Source organism: Camelus bactrianus, chromosome 22, assembly GCF_048773025.1.
Source record: "Camelus bactrianus isolate YW-2024 breed Bactrian camel chromosome 22, ASM4877302v1, whole genome shotgun sequence".
In the NCBI taxonomy this organism is placed as follows: Eukaryota; Metazoa; Chordata; class Mammalia; order Artiodactyla; family Camelidae; genus Camelus; species Camelus bactrianus.
In genome coordinates this window covers 21,901,654-21,928,018 of record NC_133560.1, presented here as the reverse complement: position 1 = coordinate 21,928,018, position 26,365 = coordinate 21,901,654, and the positions used below count along the sequence as shown (strand labels likewise).

The following is a 26,365-nucleotide window of genomic DNA, read 5'->3' as shown; positions in this document are numbered from 1 at the left end:
AATGCTTCCTGCCCTCCGTCACCCAGTCCTCCCCGATTCCCCGGCTCGTCTGCCAAGGTCTCTGGCCCCTCCAGGTCCTTGCTAATGCTGGGTCCTCTGTAGGGATGCCGTTCCCTTTCCCGTGCGCCTGGCAAAACACTATCGAGAAGCCGTCGTCCACCAGGCAGAGGATCGGGACCCCTGCCCTGCCCCACAAGGCGCCCTGTTCCTAGGATAGCTGTGTATGTGTGTGTGCGTACCTGTGTATCTGTGTCAGTTCGAATATGGGTCTGTCCCCTTAGGGCTTCAGCTAAACTCAGTTGTAGTATTTTAACCTCTCTGTGCTGCAGCCGCACCCACGACACCTGAGATTATTTCCTAGCTGCCACTTTCTTGCTCTGTGACCTTGGCAAGTCATTTAAGTGGGCTCCCAACCCCCTCCTCTGAAAAGAGGGAATGGTAATATGTGTTTATTCCACTTCTATGCCTCACACTGTGCCCTGAACAGAGCAGGAACCAAATGTTTGCTGGAGGACTATTACTGGAGGGGCATTTGTTTGTTTAGACATGTTTTGCCTTCTTTTTTGCTGTGGACACCCACTAATACTTTTCCACTAAAAAAATAAGGAAAGAAGGTCCCACTGGGTACTGACCACAGTGGCACGAGGTTTCCTCAGCACAGGTCAGCTTCCCCTTACCTGGTCTCCTGTGATGGTGGCACAGTAGGTCTGGCTGGGCACTGTTTCTCAGGCAGGCAAGCTGGCAGGCCATGCCGATCTCAGGGTGGTGGAGGCACAACTTCCTGTCCACTTCCTCCACTCTGGAGTCTCATAAGCTTCTGGCTCCAGTATCTTCAGTGAGTTGAGGTACCTCATGCCATTCAGATGAGCATGGTGTGCTTTGTGATTTACTCAACAACCATTCCCCATCAAATGCTCATTGAGTACCCCTGGCTTCAGCACAGGTGTTCCATTGGTGGGCCAGGCAGACATTCTCTCACCCTGGAGCTGCCTGGAAGGCTTGTTAAACAGTCTGGGTATCTGATTCAGGTTTCTAGACCTGGGTGGGGCCTGAGATTTTTGCATTTCTAACAAATCCCCAGGAGATGCTGAAGTGGCTGGTCCCAGGCCCCCACCTGTGAGAACCACTGCTCTAGAGGAAGGAAACAGACATCAAATAATCACATGAGGAAACAGACAACTATAAACAGTGATAAGTGCTACAGAGTAGTTCAAGGGTATGACATTTTAAGGTTGAGTGTGCAGGCAGTGACGGTGGGGGCTGGGGACCATCACAAGCAGAAGGAGCAGAGGAGCGAAGAAGCACATGGAGACTGAGGCTCTGGAGCTCAGACAGCAAGACAGACAGTTCTGAGGTGAAGCTGGATCACACGTGGTCTGATTGGATACCTCTGTTCAAAGAGCGATGAAAAAAGACCGTAAGTGATTCAGCCTCATCTTGAGACCATCTTGCTCTCTGAGCTCCAAGTTCTGTCTCACCAGGCTTCCACGCTCCTCAGTTTCCCTGTGCAAAGAGAAATGGGAGGCCACCAGAGGGTTTTGAACAGATCAGATTTGCGTTCTAGAACAGTGACTCTGGAGAAGGTGGGCAAAGCGGAAGGAGAAGGGATAGATGGAAGCAAGTGGGGCAGCTGGAAAGATGCAGCAGTGGACCAGGTGAGGGTGATGGAGGCTTTTAGCTGCCTTGGGTGCTTTATCAGTCCATGTTCCATACAGAAAAGAGAAGTCATCCTACATGTTTCAAACAGGGGACATTTGATACCGGAGATTGGGTACAAAAGTATTGGCCAAACAGAGGGGACTGCAAAGTTACCTAAGATTAGTATCAGTAGGAAGCTGCTAGCCCCTCTAGGACTAAAAGTCAAAAGGGAAAAGGTGTTACCCCCAAAACCCACAACCACTGGGCCCTGAGCAGGAACCCAGATGCCCATCCTCACCAGCCACTGCTGTTTCTGCCATTGTTGCTAAAGTCACCGCTACTGTCTCCACTGCCTAAGATGGGGGGAAAATGGCTTCTCCTCTCTGCCTGTCTTCTGATTTCCTTCTGACAGAAAACAAAGGGGAAACCAACAGACAAGGGTGTCTGGGAAACGTGTGCAGGCTTCCAGTCTCACTGTCAAGAGTCTACAGGGGCAATGACAACAGAGATGCTCCGGCATGGTTTTAACTGAAAACAGAGGCTCGATGGTGAGAGTCCCACCTGGCCAGCAGCACAGCCTGAAGTGCCCTGGGATTCCCTCTACTACTGTGGCTGCCACCCTGGGCAGGGATCACCCATCCTGGGGCCTCTTTCTCCAGAGTTTGGAGGTGCACGGCCCAACACAGTGGCCTCTCACCACATGTGGCTATGTAAGTTTAAATTAATTACAGTTAAATCAGATTAAAAATGTATTCTTCCATACAAGGTACAACACCAAGAGCAAACCCTAATGCAGAGTTTGGACTTTGGGTGATGATGTGTTAGTGTAGGTTGGTTATTTACCAGGGTTCTTGGACTCCTTAATCAATAGAAATCGATGAGACCAGATGAAAAATTCAGGCAAGGCTTTGTGGGGACTCGTGCTGCAGCGTGAAGGAGTGACAACAAGTAACAAGTTTCCTTGATCGCTCCCTGAGTGGGGGCCAGCTGGTCCTTTAAATGGGGTGAGGGTTGAGGCAGATAAGTGGGTCAGGCCAGAGGGGTGGCTTACGTGGTCAGCCCACCCCCTTGGTGGGGCTGTGTGCAGGGATCATGCACAGCAACATGCTTTTGCTCTGGGAAGTGGCAGTTGGTCTTTTTTCTTTCTTTTTTTTCAATGGCGGTACCCAGGACCCTGTGCATGAAAAGCATGCGCTCTACCACTGAACTTTACCCTCATCCCCGCAGCTGGTCTTTCATATCTTGATGTTCATAGTTTACCCCAAGTGTACATGTATGCAGTTATTTTTAGTGCCTTATAGCTTCTTTGTATTCTGTTGCTCAAGGACGCATTCATCCAGGTGTGAGTACGGTAGCAAAGGGTCTCAGGTCCCAGGTCCCAGCCCGTCTCTGGTTCATCAATTGTGACAGATGTACTCCCATGGTGTGGGATGGCCTTGGTTGTGTGGGTGTGGGGGCAGGTGGTATAGGAACACTCTACTTTCTGCTCAGTTTTGCTGTGAACTTAAAACTGCTCTAAAAGACAAAGCATATGAATTAAAAAAAAAAAAAAACATCAGTACCACCAGCCACATTTCAAGGGCTCACATGAAGCCAGTGGCTACCACATTGGCTAGCACTGATGAGGAAGGGTCTCCAGGACAATGCTGCTCTGGAGATGAGTTCCACAGGGTCTGAGTTGGTCTAACCCATCTCTGTACAATTGTTTCCGGCATTTTCTCTCAAGGTGTAGCACTGCATCTCTCCTCATTAACTTCTCACCTTGTTTGGAGATTTAAAAGGTAGGCAGTGTTTGAATCCCACCCCTGCATTTCCAGGGACTGAGTCTTTAGCTTCTGAGACTGATAACCCCTGATAAACTGGGAAGACCGATGTGATCAAAAAGTCCAGGGTCCAAAGTCTGCCAATTTTGACCAAAGCCAGAACAAAACTTGCCAGAACGTGACCTCCTGGCCAGACTTTTCACATTGATCATCTTTCAGTATGTGACCTATAGTTTCCCATATTATTTGGCTTTTTTTTGTAACATCACTAAATTCCGAATTTCTGGTGTCCTAAATTTGATTTATTTCCAACACAAATTTCTGCATGAAAACAGATCTCTTCAAAACAAAAACCTGCTATGTGTAACTTAAAAAAAAAAAAAAAAGCAAATCATTTGATGGAAAGAAAAAAACTAAACTGCGAAGTAAGCACTATTTTCACTTGATAGAATGAATGGCATTCCTCTGTCTTACAGAGAAGTAATGGCCGAGGAAGTGGGGCACAGAGTGGGGTAAAGCGCATGAGCTTCTTTATGAATTGTTAAACAGCTGTGCACAAGGCCTGGGTCACCCAGGATAACCAGCATATAAGTGGAGCAGGCAAAACCTTTCCACACCAATGCTGCTGTATAAAGATTTCACATTGGAAAAGTTTCGCCCATGTTATCAGTAATTTACAACCCAAAGAAATAAGGCATTGTTTCTCCTTTTTCAAAGTGAGTTTTACCACCTTTTATTTATAGAATATTTTGAAGGTTAAGAAAAGAGCGTCACGTTTTTGACCAGACTCTCACCTCTGACTTCTGGCTTCCAGCACTCAGATTTGTCTAGAGGAGACATCTCTGGGCACAGGGAGGGGCTCAGGGAAAATCAGACCAACCCCACTGAGAGGCATAGGTGCACTTTTCAAAGAAAACTGGACAAATTACCATATGTGGAGATATTTGAGCTTTTAAATGTAGTTTAAAGTAGAAACAAAGTTTGGCCAGTCATCTTTATCTGAGGTGGGGATGACTACAGTTCATTCCTCCTGTGGAATCTATTGAAGTTTTTGTCTTGCCCACCAAACCTGCGCATCAGCATCTCCTCTTCGTCTTCCTCACGGGCCTTCTTCACCTCTTCCTTGGCCTGTATGTCATCCATCTCTCTTTCCGGGCCCTGGAGAAAGAAACAAAGACCCCAGCGGCCAGGGATTATGCTTCCTGGAGGCTGATTCAGTGTCAGCGTGCAGCCTGCCCCTACCTTCTGGAAGCCTCCACACCAGCTGGGGGCAGCCGAAAAAAGAGCCCCCAAGGATGTCGGGTTCCAATTCCTGGAACCTGGAAATGTAACCTTATATGCATGGGGAAAGGGTCTTGGCAGAGGTGATTAAATTCAGCCTGCTGAAATAAGGAGGTTATCCAGGATGGTCAGGTGGGCCCTAAATTCCATCACAATGTCCTCATAAGAGAAGGGCAGAGAGAGATTTGACACAGACACAGACAGAAGAGGAGAATGCAACGTGAAGATGGAGGCAAAGATTAGAACGATGCAGCCACAGAGCAAGGAGCATCGGGAACCATCAGAAACTGCAAGAAGCAAAGAAAGATTCTCCCCTGGAACATTTGGAGGGAGCAAGACCCTGCTGATGCCCTGATTTTGTAACAGAGAAGAACAATTCTGACTCCATATTAAATGTTCCTTTAGCTCTAACCCTGTGCTTTGTTTCCTGGGCTTAGTCGTGCTGGTTCTGCACCTGTTGTAAAAGAATGTTGCCTAGAGCCTGAAATATACAGGACAGCCCATTCTCAAGGCTCTGACCTTTGAAGGTATAACACTTTTCCATAAAAAGTTGCAGAACAGAGAATAATATTTGTCTTGCTGAAAGTGTACAGGAACATTGTGACCTGACCTACCTAGGCAGCTGCAAGAACAAAAGATTCCGATGCCAAGAAGTTTGCAACAACCAACCACACCCCCTCCCCTTTTTAGTATAAAAGGAGCCTGAATTCTGACTTGGAGAAGATGGTTCTCCAGCATGTTAGTCTGTCACCTTCTCAGTCTGCTGATTTTCTGAATAAAGTTGTGATTGCTTGCCACAACACCTCATCTCCCAATTTATTGGCCTGTTATGTGGTGAGAAGAACGAGTTTGGACTTGGTAACAATTTCAGCCCATCGATACTGATTTTGGACTTCTGTCCTCCAGAATTGCTAGAGAATACATTCGTGTTGTTTCAAACTAGCAAGTTTGTGGTGATTTGTTCTGGCCACCCCAGGAAACTCACACTGCCTTCTTTTTACTCCCGGAGCACTTGGGCCCATTCGTCAACCAACTGACCAGTGGATGGGCCATGAGAGAGGCCTCAGGCTCAAATGAGAAAATCCAGGCATGTGTGATTAAAAGAAGGTGTAGGAGTGAGCGCAGATGCGGCAAGAACTTTCCTGTAGTCACCATGGAAAAAGAGTTAAGTGAGGCTTTGTGGCAGAAATCAGATTTAAGATGAAATGACTCGTGGGGGGATAGCTCAGTGGTAGAGTGCATGCAGAAGGTCCTGGGTTCAATCCCCAATACCTCCATGTAGGCGTTGGGGAAAGGATGAAATGGCTCATGAGCAAATCGCCTTAAACACCTTTAGGCAATGGAGGGCAAGTTTCCCCCTAAAATGCCATGAAATGTTCCAGTTTTAAGCACCAGCCCTGCAGTGAGTCTCAGTGTGACGTTCACGACATGGAAGAAGCCTCATCCATGAAGATAAGGGAATGAGGGGCTTGCGGTTAAAGCAGGAAGATGTTTTGTGTATCATCCATAACTTAAACTCACTGGCATACAATTAAACAATCCAAAGTTTCTGGCTGAAATGGTGTGGGGGTTTCTCTAAGACCTTCCTCTCTGAGTCATGGCTCCCAGAGAACACTGGCTGCCTTCTCCATCCAGGTAAGCTATGCCACTGTTCAGTTACTGGCACTTAATGACCCAAGAAACAAAACATTTATGCCCATTAAAAGCATGCACTTTAAGTGTCAATACTTTAACTCCAAAGAGTTATAAATGAATTTGTACTGATGGAAGATATTTTAGCTTCTTTATTGAAAGTCAGAGCTAAATTTTTAAGTTGGTTTCTCCATATAAGGGCCTCAAAATACACATTTTAAAGAAATACAGGAGAAAAAAATACATTTGAGGGAATGGAAAGGCAAGGCACAGAGGGGAAAGGATGTTTACCATACATTTACCTGACAAAGAATTTGCTAGAATATATAAATAAGATCTACAACTAAATAAGAAAAGGTCAAAAACCCAACATGGAAGTGAGCAAGTGACATAAACAGGCTGTATTAACTGTGTGTTCCTCCAGCTTTGACATCTGGGGCTTTGCTGGCCTTGGAGGGATGGCCCGCCCAGGAGGCCAATTCCTAGAGACAGTCCATGCCATATGCAGACTACATGCAGAGCCTACATCCCTAGCCAGCTCCTCCGTCAAGCTCTTATACTCAGGGATGATATCTCCTTGTCCTAATTACCCCACAGTCAGGTGCTAGACAGCTAGGGGCAGCCCCTGCACCCTGGAGCCCACTGAAATTCTTAAAACCAGCCAATCTTAAACCGGCTTGTCCTGCCTTACCTATTCCTGCCTGCAGAAACCAAAACAAAGTATCTTGCCTACATTTTCTCCCTCTGCCTCCTTAATCAGCCCTGGTGCTTCCCCATGTGGTCCTGCAGGGCATGGTGTGGGCTCCCCCCTCTTCTTGGGATCAATGAGTCAAACAAGCGATCTTTTTGATGGCAGAAAGTCATCTCCTGATCTGCCAGCCTCACCATACCTGAATAATAACAAAACCTACATCTTAAAACACAGGTATCTCACAAAAGAGGATCCCCAAATGGCCACAAGAGCCATGAAACAGCATCCACCTTCATGTGTCATCAGGGAAATGCAAACGAAACCAGAGAGAGCTACTGCTACACCTAAAGAAACCCACCATCCCCAGTGCCAGTGGGCCTGGAGGAGTTGCAGAACAGTGCAGCCCCTCTGGAAACAGTAGCAGTTTCTCATAAAGCTAAACATACACCATACAACTCAGCAACCCCCTCCCGGGTATTTAGCTAAGAGAAATAAAAAGCACACATCCACGTAAGAAACTATATGCAAATACTGATAGCAGCTTTGGTCATACTGTTAAAAACTGGAAACAATCCAGATGTCCATCGGATGAACTATTCAGTAATAAGAAGAAACAAAGGATTGACAGACCTCCAACAACATGGATGAATTTCAGAGACATTAAGCTTGGTGAGAGAAGCGAGCTGAAGAAGACCACATACTGTATGATTCCATTTCTATGACATTCCAGAAAAGGCAAAACTAGAGGGACAGGTATGAGATCAGCGGCTGACGGAGTCGAGGAGGGCTTGGCTACAAGACTTTTGCAGGGAAAGAAACTGTTCTACTTGATTTTTGGTAGGGGTTTCACAACTTTATGTGTTTATCAGAATTCCCAGAACTGTACACTTTGCCGTATGCAAATTATACTTCAATAAATCTGATTCATCAACAAGAACTGACAATAATACCAAGTGTGGCCAAAGATGCATCACAATTGTAATTTTCATCCACTGCAGAGGGCAATGTAAATAGGATGACACACTGAAAACTGACTGTGGAAGAACATGTGACCCTGCCTGTCCACTCCTGGGCGTGTGTCCACAGAAAGACACACACAGGAAAGATCATAACAGCTTTATCCATGAGGCCACAAGCTAGAAGCTACCCAAAGCTGCATCCAAGAGAATGGATGCATACCTTCTGGAATATTCACAAAATGAGAACAAGCTACTGCTGTATGTGAAAATACAAGTGAAGTTCACAACACTGCCTGAATGAATAAATAATGGGTGGCTCTGTTTATATAAATTTCAAAAGGAGGTCAAATCCATCTATAGTGATTGAATAGTGGAACCCCCCTTCCTTTGGGGTTGGGGGCCAGCTGGGAAAGGTCGTGAGGAAGTTCTTGGAGTTCAAGTGACGTTCTGTATCTTGATCTGGGTGGGGCATTAAGTAGTAAAAACTCATTGAGCCCTTTCCTATATGTGAGTCTCATGTACGGAAATAAATGAATAATGAAAGAAAAGTTCATTGTGTTCACTGTACCTTGGTTTCACCCCAGGTGGCCTTGCCAAAGTTGTCAGCATACTCTTCATCATCTGTGATCAGGAAGTTATCGAAGATGGTTCCGGATCTCACCTGTGGATGAAAATAAGGCCTTCATTACCAGTGTGAAAAGTGAAACTTTCCGCAAAATGAACAATCGTAATTTGCTCGGTCCTGTAACAGTGATGAGCTGTCAATAGCAGAACATGCTTAAACCCATTTCTAGAACACCCATTCCCTCCAGGGCACTGGTTCTCAAACTTGACTGTGTAGTGGGCACACCAAGAGCATTTTTAAAACTCCTAATGCCTGGTCTCACCAGCTGGTTTAGCTGGTCTGGGGTACTCATGGGGCATCAAGATTTTGGAGAGCTCCCCAGTGACTTGAACATTCTACAGTGTTTGAGAACCACTCCTCGAAAACCTTCCTGTGCAAAGTGTGAGCTGTGGACTGGCAGTGTCAGCACTGCTGGGAGCTTGCTGGGAATGCAGAATCTCGAGCTCTGCCCTGGACCTGCTGCATCAGAATCTGCAATCTTATCCTAAAGCTGATGGGCACCACAGGTAAGCTCCAAGCAAATTCCCAGGGAGCAGGCAGGCAGGCAAGAAGTGCCCTTTGTCCACAGCTGTATGTCTTGGGTCCAACTAGGGGTGCCAGGCACATAGTAGGAGCTCACATACTACCTGCCTGAAGTAAGGAGTTTAGGCTGAAGCCCAGAGTTATTAAACTAAAGCAAATGTAAAACCAAGTAACCTGCCAAAGCTCCAGTCCGATGGCACCAATGTTCTCAAATTCTGAGAGGTCATATTCTGTCAGATAGTTGGTATTTTTCATCTTCTGATGCAGCCAAACATCTTTGGCTATACCCTCTGGTTTCAAGCCATCCTGCAACAATAAACCATATGTGGTGGTCTGGGAGAACATGGGTGGGGCGGGGCTGGTGGGAAGAGGACACCACACACCTGGTAAGGAGGCTTCTGCAGCATTGGCGCCTGCCAGTCCCCTTCCAGTTCACTGTTCCAGTCGCTCGGCTTGCTGGCACTGGCATCCAGAAAATGCTTTTCCCACTCCTTAAAATACATGTAGGGGGTGAAATTTAGATTCTCAGATTTGAGAAAGGAAATTCTTAACTCCCTAGAGGCAGGGGAAGGCCAGTGACCCTAGCTGCATGTTCCCGTCTCCTCTTCGGTCTGATGGTCCAAGGGCTGAGTGCAGGGGTTTCTAATCATATCAGGGGCTTCAGGGGCATGCACTGCCGGGTTTTTCTCCCTAACTCTCCATGTGATTACGGCACTCTTCCCTTGCTATTGAGAGGAATGGCAGTGTGGAAAACTCAAAAGAGTGGCCAAAGTTAAAATGATGGGGCAAAAAGTGATGATAGGAGGAGGGGCCACATTTACTGCTGGTTAGGTTAAGTCTTCTACATCATGGTCATAAATGGACTGTTCTAGAGAGAAGCTGGATGACTAAGGAATGTTCCAAGATTTAACTGAGGACTTCTGGGTAGCAGGAGAAAAGCAGTTATATTACTGAGTTCATATATACACACTCACACTATACACGTATGTATACACACATCTATACGTATGTACACATTTATACACATGCATATATACACACATCTATGTATGTATATGACTTAGTAGGTGTTGAGTAAATATTTGTTGAATAAATGGATGAGAAAAAGTTGCTATGGATTAATAATATTCAAATAAACTCATAAAAGTCATGTACAATGCTGTTTTCTCTTTTAGAATAACAGAAATATTAAAAGTGTTGCACTCAGACTGTGGCTTTTCCATCATCCTCTATAACTTCTCAACAATGGCACATGGGAGTTAGTTACCTCTCCTACTGCTTTTTGCCCTGACCTCACTGGCAACAGATGAGCCACCCTTGTGTTGGGATCCAGGAAATGATTATAATTCAATCTGAGTAGCCAGCTCCTTCTAACGTAGACTATCAAATCATAACACCATAAGGAACTACATTGTTTAGCAGAGCACACAGAACTGAGCATGCAGAAAAAACACAGGCAGTCTGGGAATGAGCTTTCCGGAAGGATGATTTGACTTATCTGGGAACCCACCTCACGTACACTCGGCACTAAGGCACACCTCCACTGCTGGGATGGTGTCCTCGTAGCCCAGAGGCAGCCAGGATTTCAGTCCCAAGACCTGTATATCCTACTGAGGATTCTGGGTCAGTTTCTTTGCAGCTCTGTGCCTTGTTCAAAGTCAGTGCTCTTTCCAGATGAAAACTGCTTTTTTAGTTTGGTTTGAAGGTTAAGAGAGGGAGAGGAAAACTTTGCTTTTTCTTTTTTCTTCCTTGAGAAATGATGGGGAAGCCTTATATGATTAGGATTTTTTACTCTAATCTGAAGATGTTCTCATTGATTGGATGCCATGGATTCCAAATTCATAGAAGCTTACTTTTGATTATGATAAAAAGGACTGCCAAATAATATAATTCTAAACAAGATGCCATTTTAATTTAATAATTACATTCAGTCAATGATGAAGTGTTTGACTATTAGACAGCAGTGCCACTACTAAGTTTTAAGTTGCCAGAAATTAATTGTAAACAGCAGTTACCATACTCTTAGTTATGGCAAAGACAATTGTCTTAAGATAAACGACTTACTGCCAGAAAGAGAAAGAAAAATACCATATGATATCACTTATATGTGGAATCTAAAAAAATGAGACAAATGAACTTATTTACAAAATAGAAACAGACTCACAGATATAGAAAACAAACTCGTGGTTACCGGGGGGAAAGGCGAGAGGTGGGTGGAGGGATAAATTGGGAGTTCAGAATTTGATATTAACTACTATACATAAAATAGATAGACAATATGGTCCTACTGTTTAGCACAGGGAACTATATTCATTACCTTATAATAGCTTATAATGAAAAAGAATGTAACTGAATCACTATGCTGTAAACCAGAAATTAACACAACATTGCAAATCGACTATACTTCAATTTAAAATTGTTTTAATTTTTAAAAGATAAATGCCTTACATTGTGATGTAATTTTTTTAAATTGAAGTACAGTCAGTTTACAATGTTGTATCAGTTCCTGGTGTACAGCATATTGTAACTGACTATACTTCAATTTAAAAAAAAGCGGAGGGGTAGGAAAGAAAAAAAAAAACCTACCATATTCAAATTCAGGATGACCCAAAAAAATCACTTTTGTAAAGGTTGCTGATACGTTTTCCTTTAAGTAAACCTCACTTGCTTTCATCTCAAATACTTTAAAATTCAAAATACCTTGAAAAAAGATACAATACCTTGGAGTGTGCAGCTAGGTGGCTGGTTTCAGCACATATGCTCTGGGGAGGGCATTTTGATGGTTACAACGTTGTCATAACCAGCCATGCCACACTTGTAGGGTACCTGGGTACTTAAAAGCTAAGTGTGTACACTTGCTAAGCTATGCAGGGGACATCCCCACCTGGGCTTTGGCATCCGTAGCCTCATTCCACTCCTTAGCCTCTGCTGAAGCCTTCTCCGCTGTCTTCAGAGATGCTAGGTGCCAGTCATACTCTATGCTGCCGGATTCAATTGATTGGCCGTCAATTTTCACTTCGTAAGTGAGGTCTGGTCTTAACACCAGAGTGTAGAGATGTGTAAAGGCATCAACCTGCATGTTTTGGGGGGAGACAAGGAAAAGAATGAGACCCTCGATATCTCGAGGCAGTCTAGATGTGCAGTGTCAGTTGTCATGGGCCAAAGCCTGGTGGTAAACAGCAAAAAGAGACGTTCGAGAAATAGGAGTCGCCTTGACTGTGAAAGGGTGTCGTACGGAAGACTCACGTGACCCTTTGCAGAATCCTTCCTCACTACTGCCTCCTCTTGAGCGGCTGATCTCCTTTTGTGCAAAGACAATGGCTTCCACCTATAATCTCACAGGCAGCCATGATGGGGTGGTTGGTATAAACCAAGGGACTACTGTGCTGTTTGATTTAGGAAAAGTTATGTGGAAAACAACTTCCAGTTCTGGATCCTGACAGCTACCAAATGAAGCCCATTCTATTTCTCAGTACAGGGGAGAATTTTCTAATGCTCTGCCCAACAATGTAAGCTCAGGCAGGGCAGGCCCAGTGCCTCTCTTGGCCATGATTAAAGCCCCAGGCTGGAGCCAAGGGAAGCATTTAACAAACATTCAATAAGGGAGGGATGGAAGGTGGGGGGGGGGTGCCTGGGGAGGCTGGGGGTGCCCAGGACGTGCCTGCCTGTCAGCCGTGGAGGGGACCCCTGCACCATACCACAGCGCAGTTCCCAAAGCATGACCCAGAGGCACCAGCATCACAGGGGGCACATGGGCAATGCCCATTCCCGGCTCAGCCCCGACCTGCTGCAACAGAACCCGGTGGACCCTCTGGTCACTTCCACAGGCCCTCCAGGGTGTCTGATGCTGCTCAGGTTTGGGAACCACTGCCCCAGCATCTTAGAGGCTCTGTCAGGAGGAATCTCCCTGCTAAGAGCCAAATCAAAACGCCTTTTCATACCCCTCTGCCGCATCATGGCCAAAGTACTCTGTCTGGGATCAGCACTACAGTTGGCTGTGTCCCCCTCAACCCCCCGTGACAGCTGAGTTCACAATTCTCCAAAATCTCTCCCCCTACTCTCCACCTGCCTGTCTTAAATTAGACTTTGGGCTTGCCAGCCCCATGCCTGGCACCCTCTGAGATTTGGCCACAAGCACAGAGCTTTCTGAGGAACATCCACATCCCAACATATGCAAACAGCTCCAAACCAACAGCTTTATCCCCAGCCATTAGCCTGAGCTTCAGACTTGAGTTTCCAACAATTTACTAGACACCTCTACCTTGATGTCTGCCAGGATTTCACAACCAACCTTTCCAAACACGACCCCGGAGTCTGCCCTGGCCCCTTTATTGGCCCTTCCTGTTTCTCTTCCTGTTTAACAGCAACGCTGCTAAGAGCCATCACCCACACCCTTGGTACCCTCATTCCAAACCTCTGGATCCTGCATCTGAGTCATCTGTTAAAATGCTCCCGTGATCTGTATCCCGCTGAAGACTTGACCTGACCATCTCACCCACCTCCCTGCCTGTTGGTCACTCTGTCCCTCCCCTCAAACAGCCGAGGTATTTTTCTCACATGCTAACCAGACTGCCTCTTTGAAAACCCTTGAGGGCTGACTGCTGCATTTCTTTTACAGCATCACAGAGTGAATCAGAGCTCCGAAAATAACGGTGCTCCTCATTGAGGAGGCCATAATGCTGACTAGCCTCTGTGATCCAGTGCTCCAGTGCTCCAGTGCACCTTCAACGGACTTGTCTCATTTTTCTAACAGGCTGCAGAAATAGCACCCAACAGAGGGTGTCACCAGCCTGCCGTGCTGCTCAGGGCCCTGGAGGCTGCTGACCCCAGGTGACAAAGCTCTGGCCTCCCAGGCACAATCTAGGTCAAACCTTACAGCCTCCGAGGTCACTCCTTCTCTCCCACACACCTGCTCTGCCACTGAACAAAGTCTTGGGAATCACCCTCTAGTCCAACACTAAGGTGGGTGAGGAAGACTTGGATTTCGAGCTCCCCCTCACCCCCAAGGGAGGGGTGTCAGGCCTCCAGGTACAGGGTGGGGACCCACTGATTCTTTAGAAACACCAAGTCAGGAAGTGGGACCCCGAGACAAACCACGTGTCAATACTCACCAGGGCTTTGTGAGGCCAAGTGTCCCCTGCTCAGGTAGGGACTGAATGAGGGACCATTATGGATGCCTCTTCTCCATTCTGTCAATGATTTTGAAACACACAAGGGCGTCCCGCCCAGATTCACAGGCTATGGGTGCTGGGGATGCCCCAGGGGACAGGTCCCTGCTTCTCGGTGCTTACATTTAAAGTGGGGAGGAGGACACATTGGGGAGTATACTTCCCCTCCGCAGGTCCACGCACCATGGACTTAATGCAAGCTGCCTCTTTGGAGAAGCCCGGGGTGGGGCCACTGAGTTATAAAGCAAGCTCTAAGACCTGAAGTGTCATTTTCACAGGACTCCTGGGTAAAACGGTATAGAGCGTATGCTTTCTTTTTAGAAATCATCTCATTTTTAAATGTTTTGGTACTTTTGAGGATGAATTTCTCCAGAATGTTTTTCTTTTTCCATCCTGAAGATTTCATTCCTCCACCATGGGTATAGCTGAAACGTGACTATCCTGTTGTAACCCTTAAGGGGCAAATTATACATTGATGACGTAGTTCACAGTGAGAAGTAAGTGTGCCCTCCTGGTGTGCAAAAACTTCAGAAACCAACCAATCAAAGTGGTGGGCAAGCGTGTTCAATGGGCCCACTAAACCGGAAACCAGGGACAGGACAGACAAGGCCCATCCGTGGTTTGCTTAAATATTTTAAGTTCAAAACTATTTTCTATAAACTTACGTTATCATCTGTCAAGTACTGACACAATCACTGATTCGAATATGAAAGCATTTACCTTACACTTGATTGATTTCTTGTTTGAGTGATACTGATTCTTGAAATGTAAAATAACATGAACTTTCTTAATATCAAATCCACAAATATCGGGTCCTACAAAAAAAAAAGCAACTGCTCTCAATTTCCTTCCAAAACACATCACCACAAGATATCCCCAATCATTCTCCTGAAGTAAGAGACGAGGCACGGGAAGCTTACATGTCTGGGAGTAATCAGACGTTCACGTGGAGATATGTAAATCGATGGTGACACTCTTCTCGGTTCAGGTCATGGTCACCACAGCCACTTTGGACTCAAGTATAAACCAGCAAGTGAATGAGGAAAGGAAGGTCTAATAACAACCTAGTAAGTGTCCCCGACGTGCTGTGTGAGTCTTGGGTCCTCACTCTGAAGCTCTGACCAGGGCTCCTGTGCCCACAGGAGGGCTTCAGAGCTGGACTGACTGGCCCCGATCTCAGCTCTTCTTCACTGTTGAGTTATATTTGCAACTAACATACTAGCCTCCCCAGGCCTCAGTGTCCTGGTCTATAAAATGGGGGTGTTGATCTTGACCTCACAAAGCTACTTTACCAATTAAATGGGCTAATGTATGTACAGCTTTTAGTATGGCAATGCTTAATGTTTGTTACTACCGTTATGCTCCAAGACAATGCGCGCGCGCGCACACACACATGTATACATATATATATATAATATATATATATATATATAATATATATATATTCTTAGCGGTAACCCCAAACTGTAAGCAGAAGAGAGGTTACGATCAGTACGTAGGTTCTGATGAACTGTGAAATCTACAAAGAGTTCTATTTAAAGATAATGATTTTTAAATTGGCATGAGGTTAAGTTTCAGTCACGAAAGAAATGGAATGCCATAGGACACTCTATTCTCTCATAAGAGACTAAGAAGTTCTAAATATTCTAAGCAAGGTTTACAGGGAGGGAACTGTCAAATCTGTCAAATCTTCTGAGGCTGTCTGGAATTACCCTGCTGCGGCTTCACTGCCTAAGCCGTAGGAATGTACTAAAGCGTCTGCGTGTCTTTCTGTCTCTGAATTCCAACATAGTCACTGACCTGGGGCTGCACCCCTCCCTGGGGATTCTCTGAGCAAACCCTGTGTAAAGACAAGCAAATGACTGTGATCTCTTCTAGAGCTTGCAATGGTGAACCTCCAGATTAAATAAGAGAAATCCAGGCTGCATGTAATTACTTATAGAATATTCTCACTTTGCCAGCGTAGATGTGACGTTGAACTTGGAAACAGCATCCTGAGGGGCCGACAAAGAACATCGCGTCTGTCTCTTAGCTGAGTTCCCAGAGGACGCGTGTTTATGTAATTTCTTTCTTTTTTTTTTTTTGTTATTGCTGGAAAACATTCCAGTTCAATTTTTTAAAACAAAAGCTATGTGAACCATTTGTATGAAAGCCTATCACCTCAGGATTGAAATATCAAATTATTTTTCCTTCAAAATTGATCAGAACTTTTCTCTCTGTTCCTAAACATCTACATACTCTTAATATTAAATTAAGCTTCAGAACATGCCCAGACCTGACCAGAAAAATCTGGACATATTCCCTTAACAGCACTCATAAAATATTTATGTGGTAATGGATTTTGGAGAGGAATGGGGTAAGCAGACAGAAGTTGGGCTGACCTGATTTGGGGCAAGTAGTTTAATCCTTCTGAGCCTCAGTTTCCTTATTTGCAAAGAAGGGGCTATGTTACCCACTTCCTAGGGTTTGAGCCATAATCTAAGATTACATGTGTAAGGCTCCTGGCAAGGGACCAACAAAACATATTTCTCTCTTCCTCTTTAACACCACAAGATGCTCTCATACCAAAGGCAAGAGCTGAGATATCACAGGAAGTGTTCTAACAGTGACACAGTGGGTTTGAGTAAAATGTAACTGACTCTGAGTTAAAAGCAAAATAATACAGAACATTTACTTTAGTATATATATATATATTTTTGACTCCAAAATATGCTGCTTCACAACTCAAATGTAGCAGACATTCTATGTCTATTTAAAAGTAGTATTTTGGTGGATAATTGTGGTTATTTTGATTACCAGATCTAACTAAATCAAATATTTGTGAAATGATCTCTAATTCAACAGGTAATTTTTTTTTTTTGGCCAGATATCTCTGCCCTCTTGTTTTAAGAGAATAATAACAATAACCAGAACTGCGATACTTAAATTTCTTTTTAAATCTACATAAAGACCTTTTCCATTCCATCATTTTAAATTCAAGAGTAAATGTGAGGTGTGGCAGAGAAGAGAGGATTCCGGGCAGGGAATCAGGGACTGCTCAGTCCGTGGAAACTTCAGATCCATCTAATGCTGCATCCTTGGAGAAGCTGCCTCGCTCTCCAAAATGGCGGAGCAGGATTAGATCTCAATCTAACAATAATCTACTGTCCATTTATGTCTTAGTATCTTTCAATAATAGTTTATAGTTTTCATTATACAAGTTTTCCACTTTCTTGGTTAAGGTGACTCCTACGTATTTTACTCTTTTGCACGCCAGTGTAACAATGACATTGTTTTTGTAATTTCCTTTTCAGATTATTAATTGCTTGTGTATAGACTGCAACTGTTTTTTTAACATATCGACTTTGTATCTTGCTACTTTGCTGAATTCACTTGTTAGTTCTAGTAGGGTTTGTGTGTGTGTGTGTATGTTTGTGTGTGTGTGTGTGTGAAATCTTTAGAATTTTCTACATATTATATTATCTGCAAACAGAGATAATTTTACTTCTTTTCAATTTATTTTATTTTTCTTGCCTAATTGCTCTGGCTAGAACTCCCAGTACTATGTTGAATAGAAGTGAGGAAAGTAGGCATCCTTGCCTTGTTCCTGAACTTAGAGGAAACACTTTCAGTCTTTTTCAATTGGGTATGTTTGCTGCGGGCTTTTCATATATGGCTTTTATTATGTTGAGGTACTTTCCTTTTATCCTTAGTTTGTTGAGTGTTTTTATCATGAAAAGGTGTTGAATTTTGTCAAATGCTTTTTTTTTTCTTTTTTGCATCAATTGTGATCATTTTTCCCCCTCATTCTGTTGCTGTGGCCTATTACATTAATTTTCATATGTCAAACAATACTTGCATCCAGGAATAAATGCCACTTGGTCATGGTGCATAATCCTTTTAGTATGCTGCTGAATTCTGTTTAGTAGCATTTTCTTAAGGATTTGCATCAATGTTTTCTCATAGTGTCTTTGTCTGGTTTTGGTATTAGGGTAATGCTGGCATCATAAGATGACTTAGAAAGTGTTCCCTCTTTAATTTTTTTAAAGTTTGAGAGGATTGGTATTCTTTCAATGTTTGGTAGAATTCACCAGTAAAACCGTCAGATTCAGAGCTCTTTCTTTCCTTCTTCCTTTCTTTCTTTCTTTCATTCCTTCTCTCTGTCTTTCTTTCTCTCTTTTTCTCTTTCTCTTCCTTTCTTCCTTTCTTCCTTTCTTTTTCTTTCTTCTTCCAGTTTTACTGAGACACAATTGACACATAGAACTGTAATGTGCACAACATAGTGATATGACCTGTATATATATATCATGCAATGATTATCACAATAATTTTAGTGAAGATCTGTTATCTCATATAGATACAAAATAAAAGAAAAATATTTTTCCCTTGTGATGAGAACTCTTAGGATTTACTCTACCAGCAACTTTCATGTATAACACACAGCAGTGTTATGTTATTAATTACACTACACATTACATCCCTAGTACTTATTTGTCTTATAACTGGAAGTTTGTTCCTTTTGACCACCTTTATCCAATTCCCCCTTCCCAGTCCCCACCTCTGGTAACCACAAATCTGACATACTTTTCTACGAGTTTGTTTGTTGTTGAATTGTAATTGACCTACAACATTGTTAGTTCACAGTGCACAACCTAATGAATCAATAATTTTATACATCAGAAAATAGTCACCATGATAAGTCTAGTTACTCTGTTAGCACACAGATAAATTATTGACTATATTCCCCATGCTGTACATTTAATTCCTGTGGCTCACTTATTGTGCAACTGGAAATTCGTACCTTTTAATCTCCCTCACCTATTTCATTCATCCTTTCACCCTTCTCCCCTCTGGCAAGCTCCTGTTCTCTGCATCTATGATTCTCTTTCTGTTTTGTTATATTTGTTCATTTGTTTTGTTTTTTAGATTCCACATATAAGTGAAATCTTATAATATTTGTCTTTTTCTGTTTGGTTTATTTCACTTAGCATAATATCTCTAGGTCTATCCATGTTGTTGCAAATAGCAAGATTTCATTCTTTTTGATGACTGAGTAATAGTCCATTGTATATGTACACTACATCTTTACTCACTCGTTTATTGATGGGCACTTAGGTTGCTTCCATGTCTTGGCTATTGTAAATAATGCTGCAATAGACACAGGGGTACATACATCTTTTCTAATTGGTGGGGTTTTTTTGTTTGTTTTCTTTGGGAAAATACCCAGTGTGCAATTGTTGGATCATATGTTAGGCTTACTTTTAATTTTTTATGAACCTCCACACTGTTTTCCACAGTGGTTGCACCAATTTAAATTCCTACCAACGGTGCATGGGGGTTCCCTTTTCTTGACACCCTCACTAACGCTTGTTATTTGAGGACTTTGATAATAGCCATTCTGACAGGTGTGAGGTGACACCTCATTGTGGTTTTGATTTACATTTCTGATGATTAGTGATGTTGAACATCTTTTCATTTGTCCTTGGGCCATCTGTATGTTTTCTTTGCAAAAATGTCAATTCAGGTCATCTGCTCATTTTTTATTGGGCTGTTTGTTTTTTTTTCTGATGTCAAGTTGTATGAATTCTTTCTTTATTCTGAATATTAACTCTTTATCAAATCCCTCACTTGCAAATCTCTTCTCCTACTCAGCAGGCTGCCTTTTCATTTTGTTCATGGTTTCCTTCACTGTGCAAAGGCTTCCTAGCTTGACGTGGTCCCATCTGTTTACTTTTGCTTGTTTCCCTTGCCTGAGAAGACAGATGCAAAAAAATACTGCTTACGCAGATGTTAAAGAGCATACTGCCTATGTTTTCTTCAAGGAGTTTTATGACTTCAGGTTGTAATTTAAGTCTTTAATCCATTTTTTAAATATAGTATGAGAAAGTAGTCCAGTTTCCCCAACACTATTTATTGAAGGGGTGGCTGTCTTTTTCCCATCGTATACGTCTGCCTTTGTTGTTGCTGTGGTGGATTAATTCACCATATAAGCATGAGTTTATTTCTAGACTCTTTACTCTGTCCCATTGATCTGTGTGTGTGTGTTTGTGCCATACCATGTTTTAATTCTTATAGCCTTGTAGTATAGTTCGAAATCAGGGAGTGTAATATCTCCAGCTTTGTTATTCTTTCTCAAGATTGTTTTGGCTATTAGGGATCTTTTGTGTTTCCCTACAAATTTGAAAATTATTTGTTCTAGTTTGTGAAAAATGCATTGGTATTTTGATAGAGATTGCCTTGAATCTGTAGAGTGCCTTGGGGAATACGGTCATTTTAACAATATTAATGCTTCTAATCCACGAGGACGATATATCTTTCCATTTGTTTGGGTCATTTTCCACTTCTTTCTTCAGTGTCTTATAGTTTTCTGAGCAGAGATCTTATATCTCCTTAGATTTATTCCTAGGTGTTTTATTCTTTCTGATGTAATTGTAAATGGGATTTTTAAAAAATTTCTCTTTCTGATAGTTTGTAGAATATAGAAACAAGACAGATTTCTGTATACTAATTCCATGTCCTGGAACTTTACTGAATTAATTACTTCTAATAGTATTTTTTCCCTTAATTCATCTAATTAAAGGTTTGTCAATTTTATTGATCTTTTCAGAAAAGTAACTTTTGATTTCATTGATTTTTCTCTATTGTTTCCCTATATTTCATTTATTTCTGCCCTAATCTTTATTATTTTGTTCTGCTAGCCTTGGGTTTAGTTTGTTCTTCTTCTAGTTCCTCAAGTGGTAAAGCTAGGTTTTGACCTGAGATACTATTTTTTAATATAAATATTTATAGCTATATATTCCCCCCATAGCACACTTTCGCCACATCCTATACGTTCTGGTACGTTGTGTTTTCATTTTCATTCATCTCTAAGGATTTTCTAATTTCCCTTGTGACTTCTTCTTTGATCCACAGATTGTTTAAAACGGTTCTTTATTTTCCACAATTTTTTGAATTTTCCAGTTTCCCTTTTGCTAGTGATTCCCAACTTCCTCCCACTGTGGTCAGATACTTTGTATGTCTCTCTTTTGAAATCTATCAAGACTTTGTTGCCTCGTATGTGGTCTATCCTGGAAAGGTCCCATGTGCACTTGAGAAGAATGTGTATTCTATTGTTGTTGGGTAGCGTTTGTGAAAGTCTATTGGGTCTAGTTGGTCTATTGAATTATTAAAGTCTTCTATTTCTTTATCTTCTGACTGTCCCACCCATTATTGTGAGTGGGTTACTGAAATCTCCAGCTACTAGTATAGAACTATTTATTTCTCCCTTCAGTTCTGTCAGTTTTTGTTTCATATATTTTGATGGTCATCAGGGATGTAAATGTTTATAATTTTTCATCTCTTGTTGTACTGAATCTTTTATTAATATATAATGTCCTTCTTGTATTTATAACCTTTTCTTGTTTTTAGGGTTTTTTTTTTTTTTTTTTTTTTTTTGGCAGAGGAGGTAACTAGGTTTATTTACTTAATTTTCTGTTTTTAATGGAGTTACTGGTGATTGAACCCAGGACCTCCTGCATGCTAAGCATATGCTCTACCACTTGAGCTATACCCTTCCCCCTATAACCTTTTTCTGATTTAAAGTCTATTTTGTCTGATTTTAGTACAGCCACCTGTGCTTTCTTTTGGTTCCTGTTTGCAGGGAATTTTTTTTTCTCATCCTTTCACTTTCAATCTGCTTATGTCTTTGGATCTCAAATGAGTCTCCTGTAGACAGCACATAGTTGGATCATATGTTGTTATTCTTTCTGTCAATCTCTGTCTTTTGACTGGAGAGTCTACTCCATTTACATTTACATTTACATTTACTCCATTTTATATTCCATTTTCCATCCGAAGTCATTTCAGCTAGAGTGGGAGACCCTGGCAATAATGGGGGAGGTGTAACAACAATGGCTGCCCATCTCTTTGTCTGCGACTCTGCGATCAGAATCAGCAATCAGCCATCAGAGCTCGATCTCCGATATTTGGAGGACAGGGTCCTTTTTGTCCACCCTGGCTCCTGAAAAAGCTGCTCTAGGAACATGGTGCCCAGCTGTCTGCCATGTGGCTGCAGGTGGGGGAATGGGTAGGCACTACTGTGATAAGAGCACAATAAATTCACCCAAAATTAACTTTCCTAATCTTCTGCTGGAAGCTGCAATACTTCCACAGACTCCAGAGTTCCAAAATAGGTACATCAGACAGATTCTTCCAGTGTAACCATTGTCTAGATGGGGAGACAGATCCCTGGTGCTCCTTACTCCTCCATCTTCCCAGAATCCTCTTCATTCTTAACGGGTGTTAAATCCACACACTTCAGTTATGCCTAGTTCCTGGAGCCCAGTGTGGTCCCTTCCCATTCCAGCACAGACGTTAATCAATGACCCCTAGTGTCAGGAGATATTTAATGTATTCTGGGGATCAGCAAGTTCTTTCTGTAAGGAGCCAGACAGTAAACATTTTTGGCTTTGTGGGCCACGTGGCCTCTGCCACGATCACTCAACTCTGCCACTGCTGCCTGAAAGCAGCCACAGACAAGATGTAAGTGAACAGAGTGAGGCTGCATTCCAGTAAGATGTCATTCCAGTAAGATTTCATGACACTGAAATCTGAGTTTCATATTATTTTCATGTGTCAAAAGTACTATCCCCTGTTTTGATTTTCTTCAGTCATTAAAAAATGTTAAAACCCATTCTCAACTCATGGGCCATAACAAACACAGGCTGTGGGCTATTTGGCCCGTGGCCAAGGTTTGCTGACTCCTGGTGCATTCAAAATACTCAAGGCTACATTAGTGTTGAATGAATAACTTTCTCTGAAGAACAGCAGAAAGGCAGAGTTGCCTTTGGGTCTATTAATTAGGTTTAACAGTACTAAGAGCTTCAGTTACATGTACCCAATGCTGCTTTAGCAAAGTCAGTCTAAGGATTCTACAAGGTGGAAGGGTTTTCAGAATCACCAGAAGGGGTGGTGTGGACTAGCTAAACTCACCAAACATAATATAGTACGGGGATTTTCCATTCAGGTTCTTCTGATCCACGTCTGCAGGGAAGACCTTAACGTAGCCCCCTCCACAGTCCATCTTCTGCTCGTGTTTCACTGTGTACTGGATGATCAGAGTCTTCCCTTTATTGCTAAATGGTTTGAACCGTGCAGAGATGGCGTAGAATCGGCCGTTTTGAGTGGTTTGCAGACCTTTAAATAAAAAGTACTAATGAAGGATTAGGAATGACACTGCTGAGCAATGCAGGGAATTAAATGGTTGTCCTCCCCGATCCCCAATAATAAACCTTCTAACCATTTATGTTGATCCAGTGCCTACAGCACATTTATAATATGCTGCAATAACATTCAATGGGCACATCACTAACAGGTGCTCTGCTGCCACGGAACTTCTATTTCACATACTCATGTACATATAGGTGTTTTTGCACTTAATATATCACTGTTACGTCTTAGGTTACAAACACACTTCGGCTCTAAATGACAAATATGCAGTCTAATTATGGATAAAAGATTACTTTTGCTTCCATTCATTTTCCAAGGGGTGGGGAAGCTACAAGGAAGCTCGGTAGCAACTGGATTAACAACTGGAACATTCTACTTCTTTCCCTTAATTCTCATCTTAAAGCAGCTACTTAAGAGATGCAACAGCTGATGGAGGACAGAGTGCTGATCTGTAAAAAAGTGCTTCTTCACTCCACTGGGTGAGCTGGCCCACAGGTGTCCTCCGTGTGGTGGCTTTTTATGAAGATACCATCCTTTTGTCATGTGACTCATCTCGTACTTTATAAGTTTAGGCGTTCACTTCAAGACAGAAACCTCCTTTTTCAGTAGCCACTAGGCTCTGTACCAAATCCTCATTTTATACTGGAATGTAAGACAAACGTGAAAACACAGCCAGTCTTCTTATAACCTGCCCTTCCTTGCTCTATACACGAGTTCCTATAACTGTCTATGCTGAGAGCCATCATTAATGAACTTGGCATTTTGTATCAGTGTGTCTAACCCTGAATTCATGGTTGACTCTCCACTCCCACCTCTCTCTCTCTCTCTCTCCCCTCCATTCTTCCCCTACCCTTCCCTTTCTCAGGTGATTAGTAGTCCTTCCCCCTCCCTCCCTCTACCTTCCAGGCAATTTCTAAGGCCGTATGACTCACTGCCTCCCTAGGTGTCTTACCACACTCCTCAGCCACCACCATCATCTCTCATCACCTCCCATGTCTGTTTGGCTAAATTCTATTTATCTTTCCATCCATGGCTTCTAGACCGGGGTCCAGGGAGACTACAGTACAAAAGGCCAAATTAACCTCAGTGCCTAGCCTGGCTCTGCTCTCAGGAGGCATGTGCTGGAGTAGATGAAATGCACAGAGTCTCAGAATTCCAGGTTGGAGGAAGGAAAACTACTGTGGGTTAAAAACCAAATGACAACCCCTCTCCTTGGACAAGCTTCACAGAACAACTTGCTATTTTCACTCCATTTTGCCACTACAGCCTGACGATTTGGAGCAACATGTGTCTACAAAGCAATGCATATAGAAACCAAAACCTGAGACTGCTGGATGTTAGGGCAGAGTTGGAGTAACAGGACCAAGATGGAAGCCGAGGTGGTGAAGAAGGAAAATTTCCAGCTAACTCAGCGAACATTTTCTGTAAGGTCGTTATTTTAGACTTTGCGGACCGTTCATTCTCTATCCCAACTACTCAGTGCTGCCTTTGCAGCCTGAAAGCGGCCATAGACCACATGTAAATGAATGACCATGGCTGTGTTCCACTAATGCTTTATTTATGGACCCCGAAATTTCAGAGGTTTCACTGAATTTTGTATAATTTTTACATGTCACAAAATACTATTCTCTTCTCTATTTTTCTCCAACAATTAAAAAAAAGTGGAAAACCCATTCTCATCTAACTGGCTGCACAAAAACCAGGCGGTAGAGGAGCTGTTGTTTATCTACCTTTCACCATCAGGAATGAGAAGCTAGAAAAGAGGTTATTCTTGGTACCAGGAGGCTGCTGACCTTGGGGGAGCTGGCCACAAAGGAGGCCTCTAGGGGTGGGGATAGGGCCAGAAAACGTTCCCTGTCTTGACCTGGGGGTGCTGTTGTAAACATTCATCCTATTGGAACCCCTAAGATCTGTGCTCATATATATATATATATAATATATATTCATATATATAAAAATTGAGGTAGGGAAAATAAAAATGAGAAGCACCCTGTAATCTTTTTCCTTCTGTAGGGCAAAACCCTCAGGTCTCCAAACCCATTTGACTAGTACTTATTGAGAGAGGTTATGGGGGGAGGGTATAGCTCAGTGGTAGAGGTCCTGCCTAACATGCATGAGGTCCTAGGTTCAATCCTCAGTACTGCCATTAAATAAATAAATAAATACCTGATTATCTTCTCCCCTACCCCCCCCCCAAACTAAGAGAGGTTATCCTGGTCAAGTAAAGAGAGAAAACAAACAAAAAAACACAAACTCTACGTACGCCTTAGTTTCCCCACCTGTGAAATGGGCCTTAGAGGTGTGCCACACCTACCTTGAAAGGTTGCTATAGGGGGGTTAATATTTAGCTTGATTTTCTCACGATTCCTACACTAACCTTTGTCTTTCTCTTTATGACCATAAAATTTCCCAGACGAGAGTCTAAAATGCCCAAATTGGGAGTCATTGGTGGACTGCACCCATCGGTTCCTCCAGCGCTCTGTGGTGGGAAATAACACCGGTTAGGGCTGAACACTGTTAATCTGCGTGGTGGGGGGAGTGAACGGGGCCCTCGAGGCTTCGAAGCTTCAAGGTTTTGCCACCACCGATCCCTTGGCGATGGCGGGGGTGGTGGGGAGCAAAGGCGACTCGGGCCATCCGTTGGGCAGCGGGGTATGCAGGGGCTTACGCCGACGCCACCCTCCGGCGTCGCCCCTTCACCTCCGTCTAGAAATTCTTCTTGGAAGTAGACGGTGGCCAGCGCCACCCGCAGCACACAGACTGCCCAGAGAGGGACTCGAACAGCGGCCATAGGGAAAGAGCGACCTCTTCTTGTAACCGCTCCTTTTGAGTCCAGCGGTCTTCACGGTGTGCCAGGCCCGCCCCGGAACTACAGCTCCCGTCACGCCTCGCGATTGTGA

General features: G+C 43.3%; 2 protein-coding genes across 2 annotated transcripts in view; both read right to left on the bottom strand.

Annotated features, from left to right (window-relative positions):
- Positions 1-797, bottom strand: part of EPS15L1 (epidermal growth factor receptor pathway substrate 15 like 1) — an 83,874-nt gene extending 83,077 nt beyond the window's left edge. Inside the window, exon 1 of the mRNA XM_074350519.1 lies at positions 678-797. The gene's annotated coding sequence lies outside the window, so the exon portion shown is untranslated. The remainder of the gene's footprint in view (positions 1-677) is intronic.
- Positions 798-4,128: 3,331 nt separating this feature from the next.
- Positions 4,129-26,309, bottom strand: CALR3 (calreticulin 3). Its single transcript, XM_074350023.1, has 9 exons — positions 26,166-26,309; positions 25,843-25,944; positions 23,229-23,432; positions 15,000-15,094; positions 11,996-12,184; positions 9,495-9,602; positions 9,286-9,417; positions 8,533-8,625; positions 4,129-4,559 (listed from the first exon to the last, which is right to left on the bottom strand). Exons 1-9 carry the CDS (start codon positions 26,254-26,256, stop codon positions 4,416-4,418), a joined length of 1,158 nt encoding a protein of 385 aa, XP_074206124.1. The 5' UTR covers positions 26,257-26,309; the 3' UTR covers positions 4,129-4,415.
- Between the last annotated feature and the right edge of the window lie 56 nt (positions 26,310-26,365).